Source organism: Sceloporus occidentalis, unplaced genomic scaffold (assembly GCF_023333645.1).
Source record: "Sceloporus occidentalis isolate IW3139 unplaced genomic scaffold, rSceOcc1.0.p SCAF_14, whole genome shotgun sequence".
NCBI lineage: Eukaryota > Metazoa > Chordata > Lepidosauria > Squamata > Phrynosomatidae > Sceloporus > Sceloporus occidentalis.
The window spans coordinates 2934226-2948259 of NW_028316994.1; the positions used below are offsets into that span (position 1 = coordinate 2934226).

Genomic DNA, 14034 nt, shown 5'->3' on the forward strand with positions numbered 1-14034 from the left:
ACTACATCACACTGAGCCTAGTGAATGTGAATAAACCCAGCCTTTTCTTCTGACCTAAAGCTAAGTCCATCATAACTGGAGAATTTTCATCTTCCTCTCCCACTAGAGATGACCCATAAAAAGTGGATCTATCTCTGGTGGATCTATATGGGTTTTAGTTCAGACCAAGGAACATCAACAGTCTAAGATATGCAGATGACACCATACTACTCGTGGAAAACATGTCAGATTTAGAACAATTACTGAGGAAAGTCAAAGATGAAAGTGCAAAGGCAGGCTTAGTGCTGAACATAAAAAAACAAATAATGATGATCACAGAGGAACTACACACATTCAACCTAGAGAATGAAGAAATCAAATTAGTTAAAGATTTCCAGTATCTTGGATCAAACATTGATCAGAATGGAGGCTGCAGTCAAGAAATCAGAAGAAGACTAGGCATAAGAAGGGCAGCTATGAAAGAATTAGACAAGTTCCTAAAGTCAAAGATATACAACTGCACATCAAAGTTAGAATCGTCAAAGCCATTGTATTCCCCATCACCATGTACAAATGTGAGAGATGGACAGTGAAGAAAATGGACAAGAGGAAAATCAACTCTTTTGAGATGTGGTATTGGAGAAGAGTACTTAGGGATACCATGAACAACCAAAAAGACAAACAAGTGGGTTCTTGAGCAGATAAAGTCAGAAATTTCCCTGGAAGCCAAGATGATCAAATTAAGACTGTTATACTTTGGTCACATCATGAGAAGGCATGAATCATTAGAAAAGACAATAAAACTAGGAAAGATGAAGGGCAGTAAAAGAGGGAGACCGCACATCAGATGAATAGACTCAGTTTGGTGAGATCATGGGCATAAATCTACAAGACTTAAGCAGAGAAGTGGAGGATAGGGTTGCTTGGAGATGTCTCATCCACGGGGTTTCTGTGATTCAGGTACAACTCAAGGGCAATTAACAACAGCAACAAAAAGATCTATCTATAAGGCTGACCCTAGCCCAAAACAGATGCAGCATGTTGGATAGATTCTTTAAAGAACAGAATAAAACCCAGCGTGTATTTTCAACCCCACTGATATGGGAGCCACAAATGGTGAGTTGGATGTGTTCCCTCTGTGTAATTCTGATTTGTTTGTTTTGGTCCTCATTTTGGGGTCTGGGATGGAATTATATGTATCTTTAACTATTAGGCACAGAGTACTTTATGAGGCATATTTGGTGTGATCAAGAACTGCAGTTCTTTAGGGGGAAGCAGGTTCATCTTCCACCTCCCTAGAAAATGAGAATTAAAGAAGGTTTTTTAAATTAAAAAAAAATCCCAGTTGTATTCATATACATGTTGGATTACTCATGCAAAACTCTGGTGATTAATTAACTGAAATGTCTTTATCAAAAACCCTGCTTGATTTGCTTTTAACTGCTGCATGGCGTGCTGACGTCTTTCTTTTTCTCAGGCAGTAAAGAAAGACAACCACAACATGTCTGTGTTAGATATTTATGGTATGTTTGCTGCTATTTGAATCAACCTGCCAGAAAGGTTGACATCATTAAGATTAGGATTGGGTAGTGAATTGGCAAGGGCTAGACAATCTCAGATTGTGAGAGACAGCTCGAATTTAGGATTTTGCTGGGGCCTAGAGAGTCCAGGGCTGAGACTTCAAGGCTTCACCTTAAGACTCAGGAAGAAGGAAATGCCACAAACCCTACCCTTTTACCTTTGCTATGAAATTTTATAGCACAGATACCGAGACTGAAGTGAAACGGCCTTACCTGAAACTGATGGGAGCAAAAACACATCGAGTACGCTTTGGGTCAGGATCATGAAAGCTAAAGCAGGGGAGACCATGACAATTGAACCGTCTCAGCTGGTGGTGTGGCTGCTGCAGCTCATGATACTACAAGGTGAATTGCTGGTGTGGGGAGACAAGGGAGGGTGAGGGATATCTGGTGATAGCAAGAGTTCCTGACCTTTCCCATACCTTTCATGGAACAGAAGAGGGTAGTAGAAGAGGATCTTTGAGTAAGGAAGTCCAAAACAAAGTAGAGAGAGTCATGATTTGGAGTAAGCTGGGCTTGGGATCCTGACTTTTGGAGGGGCCACAACCCTCAGAATCTGCCACTCAACATGACCAACATCAACCCCACTAACCCTTGACCTGTTTCCCACTAGGGCAACTATCATCTGATGCTACCTGGATGGTCATGTGGAGTCCGTGACATCATCCTAGATATCAATGGTGGCTGTACCACTCTTTAGGGACAGGCGGATGTGATGTTTTTGCATTGAAAACCCAAGGCTTTTTTATTTACCAATGTTTCTCTGTTTGTGGTAGAAAAATTAAAGTAAAGAAGAGGATGGGACATACACCTTTATTTTGAAGTTCATTTTTTTATTTATGTTTTTTTTCTCTGTAAAATTAAAAATAGCAATGACAGGGTTCCCCAGCAATCTTCTATCGAGGCATGGACCACACTCACAGCAGCTTGGACTGGACAATATTGTAGCATCCAACACCTATAGGCCAGGACTGGGAAGTAGCCACACTATAGAACTACACCAGTTTGGTACCACTTAACTGTCATGGCTCCATCCTATGGAGTCCTGGAAAATATGGGAGTAGCTACTCCCACCTTTTGGAATGCCCTTCTATGGAAGACTGGGCATTCCCTCCCTTTCTTTCAACAACAGGCAAAGAGCTTTTTGTCTAAGCAGGCTTTTACTGTGTAAGCAGGGGAGCTTCTTATTGGGATGTTTTATTTATCTTTTTAAACATTTGCACGTCTTTTAAATGATTTCATACTGTTTTATGTGGTGATTGTAACTGTTTTTATATTTTTGTTCTGAATTTTCTTTTAATTGACTCTGCCTGGGAGCTGCCTTGGGTCCCACTGTGGGAGAAAGGCAGCATATAAATGAAATAAATACATCAAAAAATAAATTGGTGAGCTTCTTGGAATTCTCAAGTGTTCTCCAAGAGCTACAGAACTAGAATTCTCTGGCACTAGAATTCTAAGTAGCACATAAAGCAACAGGATACCATGTGATGGAGCCATGACACTTAAAGTAGTATTAAACTACTATAACAGTGCAGTCTGTCTCATTTTCTTAATCCTTCCTTAATTTTTTAAATTCTTACTAAAGCTGTTAAATCCACCAACCAGAGCCAGGAGTACAATGTACACACTCAGAAGTACAGGGCAGGCAGCCTCAGAATATATTCTGAGCCTTGGGATGCATTTTAAGTGCCTGAACTGAACTCACACTGATGTCAATTCTTGGTTATGCCAAGTGTTCCTCATTTACTCCACCTAATTTAAGATTTTCTGCAGCAAATCTTTTGTTACTCTACATCAGGTTTATCAGTAGATTCTGCCATAACTTCTACTCACCTCTGCTTTAGGTTGTAACTTAGAGGGAATCAGGATTTGCATAACAATATTTTGAAGTTTTGGGGTTTTTTTACATCTAGTTACGCAGCATGTCTGTTGCTTTACTAAGGAAGGGAAATGCTTATCAGTGGTGTTTATCCACTGATAAACCCCCCCATAGAAAATACATCACATTGTCACGTGAATTTGCATTGTTGGACCTGCAGTTGCATCGGAAGAGAACTGCAAAAACCTCAGTGTGATAAACACCAGTGTAATGAAATGAATGAAATGAAATTTTATTTATATACCGCCGTTCCTATGATCACGGCGGTTTACAACAGGTAAAATACAATACAATACAATTTACAATACAATTTACAAGCAGCATAAAAAGCATGTACTACAATACAGCAATAAATCCATCCTATACAATCAAATAATAAAGCAATCTAAAAATACATTAGATAGTATACAGCAGCGAGAAAAAGACAGGACGTATCCCAATCAATCCCTAATGAGAAAAAATAACTAAGCCCCTCTCTATCTCCCTCCCTCTAAAGAGACCCCAACAACAGGCACTCCGCCTGATGGTATAAGCGGCGGACAGAGTCCCCTAGGCCACCCCTGCCCAGATGGAGAAGGGCAATGGCAGCGTCTTCTTCGGGGGGAGCCGGCGGGCCGGCTTTTGTAGGGGCCGCTCCCACCGGCCCAGCCCCTTGGAGAAACGCCACGGCCGCGGCGGACAAAGTCCTCTGGGCCGCCCTGCCCAGATGGAAAAGGGCAACAGCGGCGGCGTCCTCTTCTATGTCATTCAGTCTGCACACATACACACCCTCAAATGTACACATAGATTGCTCATTTCAAAAAGTACAAGACATTGGGATGGATCTAGACAATCATGTTCTATTCAGGTGTTCAAACAAGGATTTATCTCAACATGAAAAGAACTGAGTTAGTTAGCCCTGCCCTTGCCATCATTTGATCACAAGAACAGTGATTGTTCTGAAGTGGACAGCCTCTTCTATGTGGGAGACTTTCTCCATAAGCCAGAACCCTGTCCTCTGGATCCTTTCCCCCCCATATTCACATACCTAGCTTTGCATTGTTTTCCCCCTGTGTCTTTTATGTGAAATAACTTCCTTTTTTCTTTTACCTAGGTGCTGTTAGTGCAGAAACAGGTGAGTGACAATACCAAAATATATTATGTACAAGGATTTCACAAGCAGAAGTGAGACAGATTTTAAAAATAAATAAATAAAAAGTGGAAACCCCTAACATTGTAGAGCTAGTGTAAACCTAAAGATCATTCACACCAAACTTCCATCTTAAGACCAAAGCTTAGAAACATTATATCACAATATATCTCTGGTCATTCATAACCCATGCTGTCCAATTTGTGCATTATGTATCCTCCAACATTTCACATATGACAACCAGTATATAAGTGGCCAAACAACATCAGACTGGGGTCAAGATGTCAAACGTTATTACTGAGGAAGAACATAAAAGCAAGGAGAGGCTGCAGCAGATTGGTTTTGCTTCAGTCTACAGGGAAGGGCAAAACTTTGCCCCTCTTCTCCTCTCTCACACACACACTCACTGAATTGAGTTTAAACTAATTTTGTACTTTGCACAGTTCATAGCAAATAAAGTAAGCTGAGGACTGGGAGGAAAGGGAAGCTGGGACATTTTAAAAGCAGCTGGAAAAGTGAGCTCACAAAAGATTAATCAGGATTGTGCTGATTTGGGAAAGACAGTCCTGATTAATCCTCTGTCAGCCCACTTTTTCAGCTGGTTTTAAAATGTCCCAGTTGCATTAACCTGCAACAAAAAATGTAGATGTGGAATTCCTAGTTAAATATCGATGTTTAAATTTATTTTGAACAACAAACTAGTCAATTCAAATGCATTTTACCTTAAAACATGTATTTCCAAGCAGAAATCACCTGTAAGCTGCTTAATATATTCAGAGTTCAAAATCCAAAGGATAGTTGTATACTGCTCTGATGTGCACATTATGGGATGTGCATATCAGATTGATTTGTGTTAGAAATCAGAAGGGTCAAATTCTTTGACCATTCTTAACATTAACTTGCCAGAGAAATACTAACTGCCTTTAATTGATGGCAATGTTACTTTAAAATTCTACTGTAAATATTCACAAGCAAATTAACTACCATTGAGAAATGTTGCCCTGCCCTCTTGCTCCGTATCAGTTCTGCTCTGTGATGATCATGGCCCACTCTCACACAACCAAGTCTTTTCTGTCCTCCGCTTTCTTCACAGCCTGTGGGGAGCCGGTGACTTCTCCACGAATTGTCGGAGGGCAACCAGCTAACAATGGCGAATGGCCCTGGCAGGTCGTCATTTACATAAATGGCGCCCAGGCTTGTGGAGGCTCCCTCGTAGCCAATCAGTGGGTGGTCTCTGCCGCTCACTGCTTTCTGTGAGTATCCAAGATAAGTTGCTGCAGCTGAATCTCTCCTGCTGCCTGAAGTGGGAAAAACCAGTGTTAGGGAAAAGTTAGTGCTAGACCTACTACATTACATCATTAATTCAAAGATATAGCCATGTTAGTTTGTAGAATCATTATGTAGAGAGTTCTTGTAGCACCTTTGAGACTAATTAAAAGAAAGAACTTAGCAACATGAACTTTTGTAGACTTAAGGGCCCGTACAGACAGGCCAAAATGAAGCTGCTTTGGGTCACTTTGGAGGTATGCTGTTTAAATGATGCATGTGTCCTAAGAGGCCAGAAGCCATGCCAAAGCCATGCTCCAGTCCTAAGGTTCAATCCCTGCTGTACATCCCAACTATCAGTTACAAATTCTCTTCTGTTTCTCTGTACAAACAAGTTCTGTGAGTCCATCAAGTCTTTCTTTGTATTAAGATGAGTTGCCAGACATATACAGTATACTCTCCACAATCGCTGAGGTTAGGGGTGCAGGACCTCCATGAACATGGGAAAACCACAAATAAAAAAATTGCAATTTTTTTCCGAGAGAGCACCTGTCTAAGGAGTTTATCGCACACATGTTTGTAAACGTTCTGAGGTCTCAATGGTAACGGAACGGAACGGATTTTATCGCATAGCCTCGTGACCGAGACGTTTGCAATGGGTTCCCATTCCGTTCCGTTCGCATAAAATGTCCCCGATGATTCTCTTCCGTCCTCCCTCACCAGTAAACGTTATGAGAACGGAAAATCCTCTGTGTGCAATATCATAGGCGTTCCAATTGCATCCCCGTCCGATCCCTACAGTTATGACGGGCCATCATGCTATCTTTCCTTTACCAGGTTCCCTTGCAAGATGTTTTAACAACTTTAATTCCTCAAAATTATAGAACATCTAGACATGTCTCTATATGAAAAATAAAGCAGGAAACAGTGTTTGATACCAGAAAAAGATTTCAGGTAGGTATGGAGTACTTCTACCAGATCAAAAAAAATTGAACGTTTCATGCGGAAATGTGTCTCCCACATGTCGTCATCCCACAAAGTCATCACCTCTTCACGCCACCAATTCTTCCTAAGAATTGGACGTAACCACCATCTCTGAGGTGATGGAAATGTGGATAGCCATTCAAGGAGATCTGGGGGGGGGAGGTGTCCTCTACATCCATGAGCTCAGCAAGGGCATGTCTGAGAGCAACTTTTTTAAAAAACAAGCAGTACATAAGTGTCCTCCTTCTTCTCCGTTCCTGCTCCATTATCAGGTAACGGGAGATGGTATGGAGAAGGACCAAAACATGAGAATCCATCTTAGGATAGAACACACAGGGAACGAGAATGCCCCAAGCTCCCTTTGAAAACTGCGCACAATTTTCTTTGTAAACTGCGCATGCGCAAAGACAGGGTGGTCGGGGCGTCATCAGGATGGGACCTGGCTGTGCGGTGATATCCGTTCACAGCAAGGTCCAAAAACGACAACAGGTCGTTTTCTCCATTGGCGGTGTGCAATAGCGATAGTTCTTTTCGCGTTCACATAACGCTAAGAAGACTTAATGCGATAGCGTTCATCATCAGCCCGTTTCCTGATCTGTCCGCCTTGTCAACAGGAATGGAACGGGAAAACTGTGAGTGCGATAAGGTTCTAAGTCCTCCAGTGCAACTCTATGGTCAACATCTGCTGGAAGCTGACCATAGGATTGCCCCAAAGAATCATTCTCTCTAGGACTTTCTAGGTCCTCCAGCATGACTTCTGGCACAATTTGAATATAGAGTTGTTCTGGAGAACATAGAGATTCCTAGAGAGAACAAATTAACCAAATCCATGCATAAACAAATCCATGAAAGTGAAAAACACAAATCAGGGACGAATTTAAGGTGTAATCCAGGAATTATCTCATCACTTCAAAATTCCACATCCAGAAAAGGTGGGAAGAAAGGATTTTTCATTTTCTCATGCATTTTGCTTTCATTGTCACTCTTCCAGAGAAGATGGTGAATATAAAGTTCTACTGGGTGCCTATCAGCTCTCAAACCCCTCAACCAACATGCTGGATTCTAGTGTGCAAAAGGTTTTCTCACACCCTGACTACAATGGCCATGATGGCTCCCCCGGTGACATTGCTTTAGTCCAGCTGACCTCCCCAGTGAATTTCACCGACTACATCCTCCCTGTCTGCCTGCCAGATGCCTCCATACAGTTCTCCTCAGAATCAAACTGCTGGGTCACTGGGTGGGGACAAATTCAAGAAAACGGTAAGAAACAAGAGGGGAAATGTTATGTTCTTCTTAGTTAAACTCAGCACAGCTGATTTACATTTTATTTTACTTCATGACAGGGGGTTGGGCTGGATGGTCTTTGAGTTGTCTTCCAACTCTATGATTCTATTACTCTACATATGGTGTTATTTACTAGTGGAGGGATGGCTAAGTGTGCTCCTCTTTTGTTGTTGTTGAATTCCTTCAAGTCATTTGTGACTTATGGTGACCCTAAGGTGAACCTTCATTGGGTTTTTCTGAGGCTGAGAGTGTGTGATATGCCTAGAGTTACCCAGTGGATTTCCATGGCTGAGAGGGAATTAAACCCTGGTCTCCAGCATCATAGTCCAATGCTCAAACCACTACACCACATTGGCTCTCTTTTTTTTATTTAAAATATTTTATGCTACAGTATTTATATGCGTAGTATTATTATTAACAATAACTAAAAAAAATGTGCATCTCTAAACCAAGCTAAGCCCTACACTAAACTGAACCTGGAATGGATTTATTACCTTGTTGATAATGGTTGTCAGCAGATGCCATGATCTCTAAAGGGGGAAGGAAGAAAGAGTACTCCATTCCTTCCCACAGCAATCTTCCTCTCCATTTCATCCACCAAACATACAGGTTGCTTTTTCCTCACTACTAGCAGCAGTGGGGAAGGAGCAATCCTTATGAAATGGTCAGGAAGCAGGAATCCCTGAAAATATGTGTGTGATGTGTAATGTGCATTCAGGTCATTTCCATCGTATGGTGTCCCTAAGGCGAACCTATCACGGGGTTTTTCTTGCAAGATTTGTTCACATAAGGTTTGCTGTTGCCTTCTCCTGAGGCTGAGAGCATGTGACTTGCCCAAGGCCACCAGTGGGTTTCATGGGTGAGTGAGAATCAAATCCTGGTCTCCAGAATCATTGTCTGACACTCAAACCACTGATGCTCAAATCATTTAAAAAGAGAAGTTTACCCAGAACTTGATAATGGGAGAGATTTCCTCAGCCCACAACTCATTGAGTGCTCTTACTAGCAGTAGAATTACTAGAATTATGAACATATGGATGTAAAGTGGCCTGCACTCACATGTTATAAATACCCAATTTCCCTGCTTATACAGTGAATTTGGGGGCTCCAGGGACTCTTCAGGAAGTGCAGGTGGCATTCATAGACCGAGACCCATGCAATGCTCTCTATAACATAAACCCAACAGCTGAAATTGGCATGAATCCTATCCTGCCTGACATGATCTGTGCTGGTTACCCTGAAGGTGGAAAGGATGCCTGCTTGGTAAGTTGCTCCATGACTTTCTGTTCATTTGGCCATTGGCCATCATGTGCAGAGAAAGACCACAGTCTAGCTTTTCTCAGAAGAACCAACAGTCCAAAAGGGGACTCCTACTCAGAACTTCAAAGTAACTCATTATAAATCATGTACTATGAGCAATTAAACCCTTTTTTGCACAAAGACATAGGTAAGGTATATCAAAGTTGTAACATGTGTGAGCTGTGGTTGTCTGTTGACTTAAGGCAACCTAATGAATTCCATAGGACTTTAATGGTAAGGAATATTCAGAGGTGGTTTTATCTGTCCCTTCCTCTGAAATATAGCCTAGAACACTAGTATTCATTGACAGTATTCATTGACAGTCTCCCATCCAAGTACTAACCAGAGCTCACCTTCCTTAGACTCCAAAATCAGACAAGATCTGGTGCCTTTAGGGTATGCAGATATAACTAGGAATAAATGATGTTCCTTAGCATTGCTACTGCCACCAATCCCAATAGCTCTTCAGTGGCTAGTGGGGGGTAGAGGAGATTAGAGAAGCACCTACATGTATCCATAAATGCAGACTGATGATATTATCCACCAAGATCCATCAGGGCCCTCCAAAGGTCTTGGGAGATAATGTAATTGTTCTGTGTGGGGTTTTGAGTCATAGCCAGATGTTTCTCCAAAACTCCCAGCTCTCCATCAGCCACTGAAAAACCATGAAGATGACACTATCACAGCAAATAGTGAGTTCAGGGGCTTTGATCATTGTGAAGGAAAGAAGACAATATCAACCTCTACAATTATCCCCTCCCCCAAAAAAGGCATTTGTTGGACTTGTATACGTCACTGATATGACATTTCTGCCAGCCCTTTAGTGGAACATTATAACTTTCAGTACAAGTGTATACAACTTCACAAAATAATGAGGGAGGGGATGTGGCATAGCTCAAGTGCTGGCTCATGCTCTGCTGTAGATGTTGCTGTGAAAATGTGGTGGGTGAGAGTAGAATGTCTTTTGTACCACAAGACAGCAGCATGTAGCATTCAGTGGTTTGGAGTCACTTTCTGAACTTGCAACTGTGAGGGCAACTTACTGCATTGGAGAAAAGGTATTTAATTGTAACTAGCACACTAATGCAAAAAGCCAGGCTAATCATGAGATCTCTTCTGTAACTTTGCTCACTATTGGTACTGGAAATATGGATGGGCATGGATTTTTTTAATGGTACAGTATTACTGTACAATACTAGTGTGAGGGAATGAGTACTCCCTTTCCCATCCAATGATGAGGAAGAAAAATGCCTGATTTACCTGGATGAATTGCAAGTGTAGAGCTAGACAAATCATTTGGTTCTGGTTTTAATTGTTTGGGTTTGAGTTTTGGTGCAATATATTGTGGGGTTTTTAAAAAAAAAAACACCTTGATGAGAATAAAATGTTGCTGGTTATGCTGGAAATTGCCCCTGAAGGCTCTGAAAAAAGAGAAATGTTATCTGATCATTTAAAAAAAAATACTGAGAGCTATAGCAAGAAATACAGCTTCCAACAGTAACACTGTTGCATTTACTTCCTCTATTTTCTGTTCTTGTTCTGCAACAGACCAATATCTCCCAGACTCCAACAATGCCTTCCTCTACCCAGCCTCTTAAGGAGCTTATCACTTGGCAAATAAGTCAGTTTACCTCTTCCAGCTTCAATTCTGGATCCAGGATGCCCCCAGAAGTTATCATACCTAAATTGTCACTAATCTGTATAGGATGCGGCTGCCTGGATGCATCCTGGGTAGCTCAGCCTGCACTTTTTTGAAGACAGGGAGTTTCCAACTTAAAATTGGCATCCCACCTAGATCGTTGGCGATTTAGGTATGATAACATCCAGGGGCATCCTAGATCCAAAATTGAAGCTGAAAGCGGTAAGTCATCTTGTTTGCCCAAGCAATAATCTCATAGGTTTGAGCCTCAAAACATTGCCTGCAATGATGTGCTAACTCTCACCTCTTTCCACAGGGTGACTCTGGGGGACCCTTGGTTTGCCAAATCAATGGAATTTGGAACCTGGCTGGGGTTGTAAGCTGGGGGGATGGTTGTGCCAGGGCCAATCGCCCCGGTGTTTACACTTCAGTGACTTACTACGCTGATTGGATCCAAGCAACAATGGATGATGGACTGACCAGCACACCCGCCATCACCCTTCTCTTGGTGTCTCTTGCAGTAGCCCTCTTGTGAGATATTCAACTCTGTGTCTTCCATCTGCCAGCTAAATGTGTGAAATATGCAAAGTGCTGGTTGAACTCAACTAGGCATTGTACAAAATCCCTACATAATATACGTAGAGAAGGACTTTTAGGAACCTTATTCCTTTCTGATTAATTTAAATTGTTTAAAAGTGATTTGATAGTTATTTAGCTGCTCTGTCATACTCCAATCAACCACAGGAATTGCCACTCAAAGATGAAGAATGAATTGCAGAGTCCAATTAAGAAGCAATGAGAACAGCTTAAGAGAAACAACATAAGTATGTTTTATTATAGGAACTCCATCTAAGAACAGGGATACTGTCCTACTACTGGATAGTAATGGGGTGGCAGCAAGAAAATTGATAGGGAAAGGAATTGAAGACATCCTTGAGGGCCCTTTCATAATACACTTGTGATTGCACTTTAAATGTCATGGCAACATACAAGAGAATCCTTGGATTTACAGTTTAGGGAGGATTATTTACAAATCGCAGCCAGAGGACACCACTGGAAATCCCAGAATTTCGTAAGATGTTGCCATTGCAGTTAAAGTAGAATCATAGTAGTATAGTGTGAATACACCTTGACAGTATCAGCTTACATCAAGATGGGAACAAGACAGACAAACCAAGAGGAGAAACAACCAGGTCACCCTAAATACCTGACTCTACCACGGCTTTCCCTGTAGGCTTTCTCAGTTCTTTGTGTGACGTGTGGTGGTTCTGATCCCCACTTCCAACAGAGGATGGTGCTCAAAAAGCTAGTCTAACAATGGGCTTTGGTTAGGAACCATGAACCTAAAGACATGATAACATGAAAAACAATGTTTAGCACCCTTAATTCAATTTTGGTGTCATAATTCAATTCAAAATAGTCAACTCCTAGCACTGCCGGTCAAAAGACACTGTGAAGTGTTTCCACCCTTCCATCATTCATAGGTTTTCCTTGGTAAAGAAAAAGAGGGAAGAAGCACTTGCAAAACTAGGAGCAGTTACACATGGAAGAGAACATCATCTGGACAACCCTTGTAAAATTTTGTCAATGAGGCAGGCTGATTGAGTAATAAATCCCTCATCTGGAAGCACCCAAAGAAAAATTTCTCAGGCCTTTTAAAATATTGTATCATGAAGCTGTGAATAAATTCAAGATTTGGACTATATGATAAATGCTATTTATTTGAATTACTTTGATTCAGTCTGTGAAAAGTAGTACTATTTCAGACACAAGGTGATTGTGTATCTTGATACATAGTGAATGTGACTTTATACACATTGTTTTTATATCATCAATACATTGTTAGATTTGTAAATGCTTTACCACTATTGCCTTTTGCATATATGTTCAGTCAATGAACTTCCCTTTCTACCAGTTCAGTCCACACACAGAATCACATAAATGCTGACCCAAATGGGCAGCTGGAACAGCATCCTAACAAACTGGCAATTGAAACACCATTTCGATCTTTTTTTTAGCACTACCTCTGAAGAAGTACTTTGTTTGGAAATATTTTCTGGTCTTCCCTGATGCATACTCCTAATGCATTGTATTGTTTTTGTTACAACACAATGAGATGGGAGGAAGAATTCTATACTTCCTTTTAGTTTTGTATTTCACATCTGATGACACTCCATTCCATTTAAACCACAGTTGGGCATTATGCAGCCCTTTGGGACGGAGATCCCATGAGGTCTGTGGGACCCCCAAGTTGCCTCCAGCCTCCACTGGTCCCCATCCAAAAAAAAAAAAATCAGCCAAAATACTGAGGCTTTCAGCTAAAAAAGGGGGGTGGAAGCACCTGCTGGGGCCAGAATTCAAGTTGGAAAGAATGCAGCCCTTTTAAGCTGTTTCAGGCCTTTCGATCCCCAAAAAACAGGCTGCTTGGGAAAAGCAAAAGGGAGGAAGAAAGAGAGAGACTAACACCATATGACTGCCAAATATCAGGTGCCTTCTAACTCCCTTGCTAGCACAAATTGGTTTTTCCAGGGCTCATTCCCACTTACATTTAAACTGGTTTGGGATTTGCTTTCACTCCGTGTTGGTAAAGCGCTTTGAAAAAGTTCGTCGTTCCCACTATGAAAGTGGATCTCTTCTGTAATCGCTTCTTTTTTGGCATGATTGCCATCCCTACAGGTTTGTGCAGATTCAAAATGAATGCCAATCATCTATGCATCATTAGTGTCATCAGTGGCAGCCCTGGCAGCCCAGCTTGGGAACTATAGCTTTTTAAAAAAATAAATTGATTTAAAAATCAATTCATTGTTATTGCAACTGCAAGTAGGAGAGGCATGGCAGGGGGAAGAAAGACCCCCATGGGTCCCCTCCAGGCCCCTGTCAAGCTTGGATCACTTGAGCTGGGCATGGCAGGGGGGAGAAAGACCCCTGCGGATCCCCTCCAGACCCCTGCCATGCTTGGTCTTTCTCCCCCCTGCCTTGCCTGAATCATCTGATT

At 41.6% G+C, this 14034-nt stretch overlaps 1 protein-coding gene across 1 annotated transcript; it reads left to right on the forward strand.

Moving 5' to 3' along the window:
• Nucleotides 1-1846: 1846 nt before the first annotated feature.
• LOC149303550 (prostasin-like) lies at nucleotides 1847-11574 on the forward strand. The gene is made up of 6 exons (XM_089479825.1): nucleotides 1847-1904; nucleotides 4532-4552; nucleotides 5661-5820; nucleotides 7809-8077; nucleotides 9195-9364; nucleotides 11356-11574. The coding sequence occupies exons 1-6, from the start codon at nucleotides 1847-1849 to the stop codon at nucleotides 11572-11574; spliced, it is 897 nt and encodes a 298-aa protein (XP_089335951.1).
• The last annotated feature ends 2460 nt before the right edge of the window (nucleotides 11575-14034 follow it).

What these genes read in the sequence shown, in the direction of transcription:
- LOC149303550 (XM_089479825.1), top strand. Translation starts at nt 1,847, where the DNA reads ATGACAATTGAACCGTCTCAGCTGGTGGTGTGGCTGCTGCAGCTCATG. An exon ending in GCAGCTCATGATACTACAAG is followed by an intron (nt 1,905 to 4,531) that starts GTGAATTGCTGG and finishes TCTTTTACCTAG; the next exon opens with GTGCTGTTAGTGCAGAAACA. An exon ending in GTGGAAAGGATGCCTGCTTG is followed by an intron (nt 9,365 to 11,355) that starts GTAAGTTGCTCC and finishes CTCTTTCCACAG; the next exon opens with GGTGACTCTGGGGGACCCTT.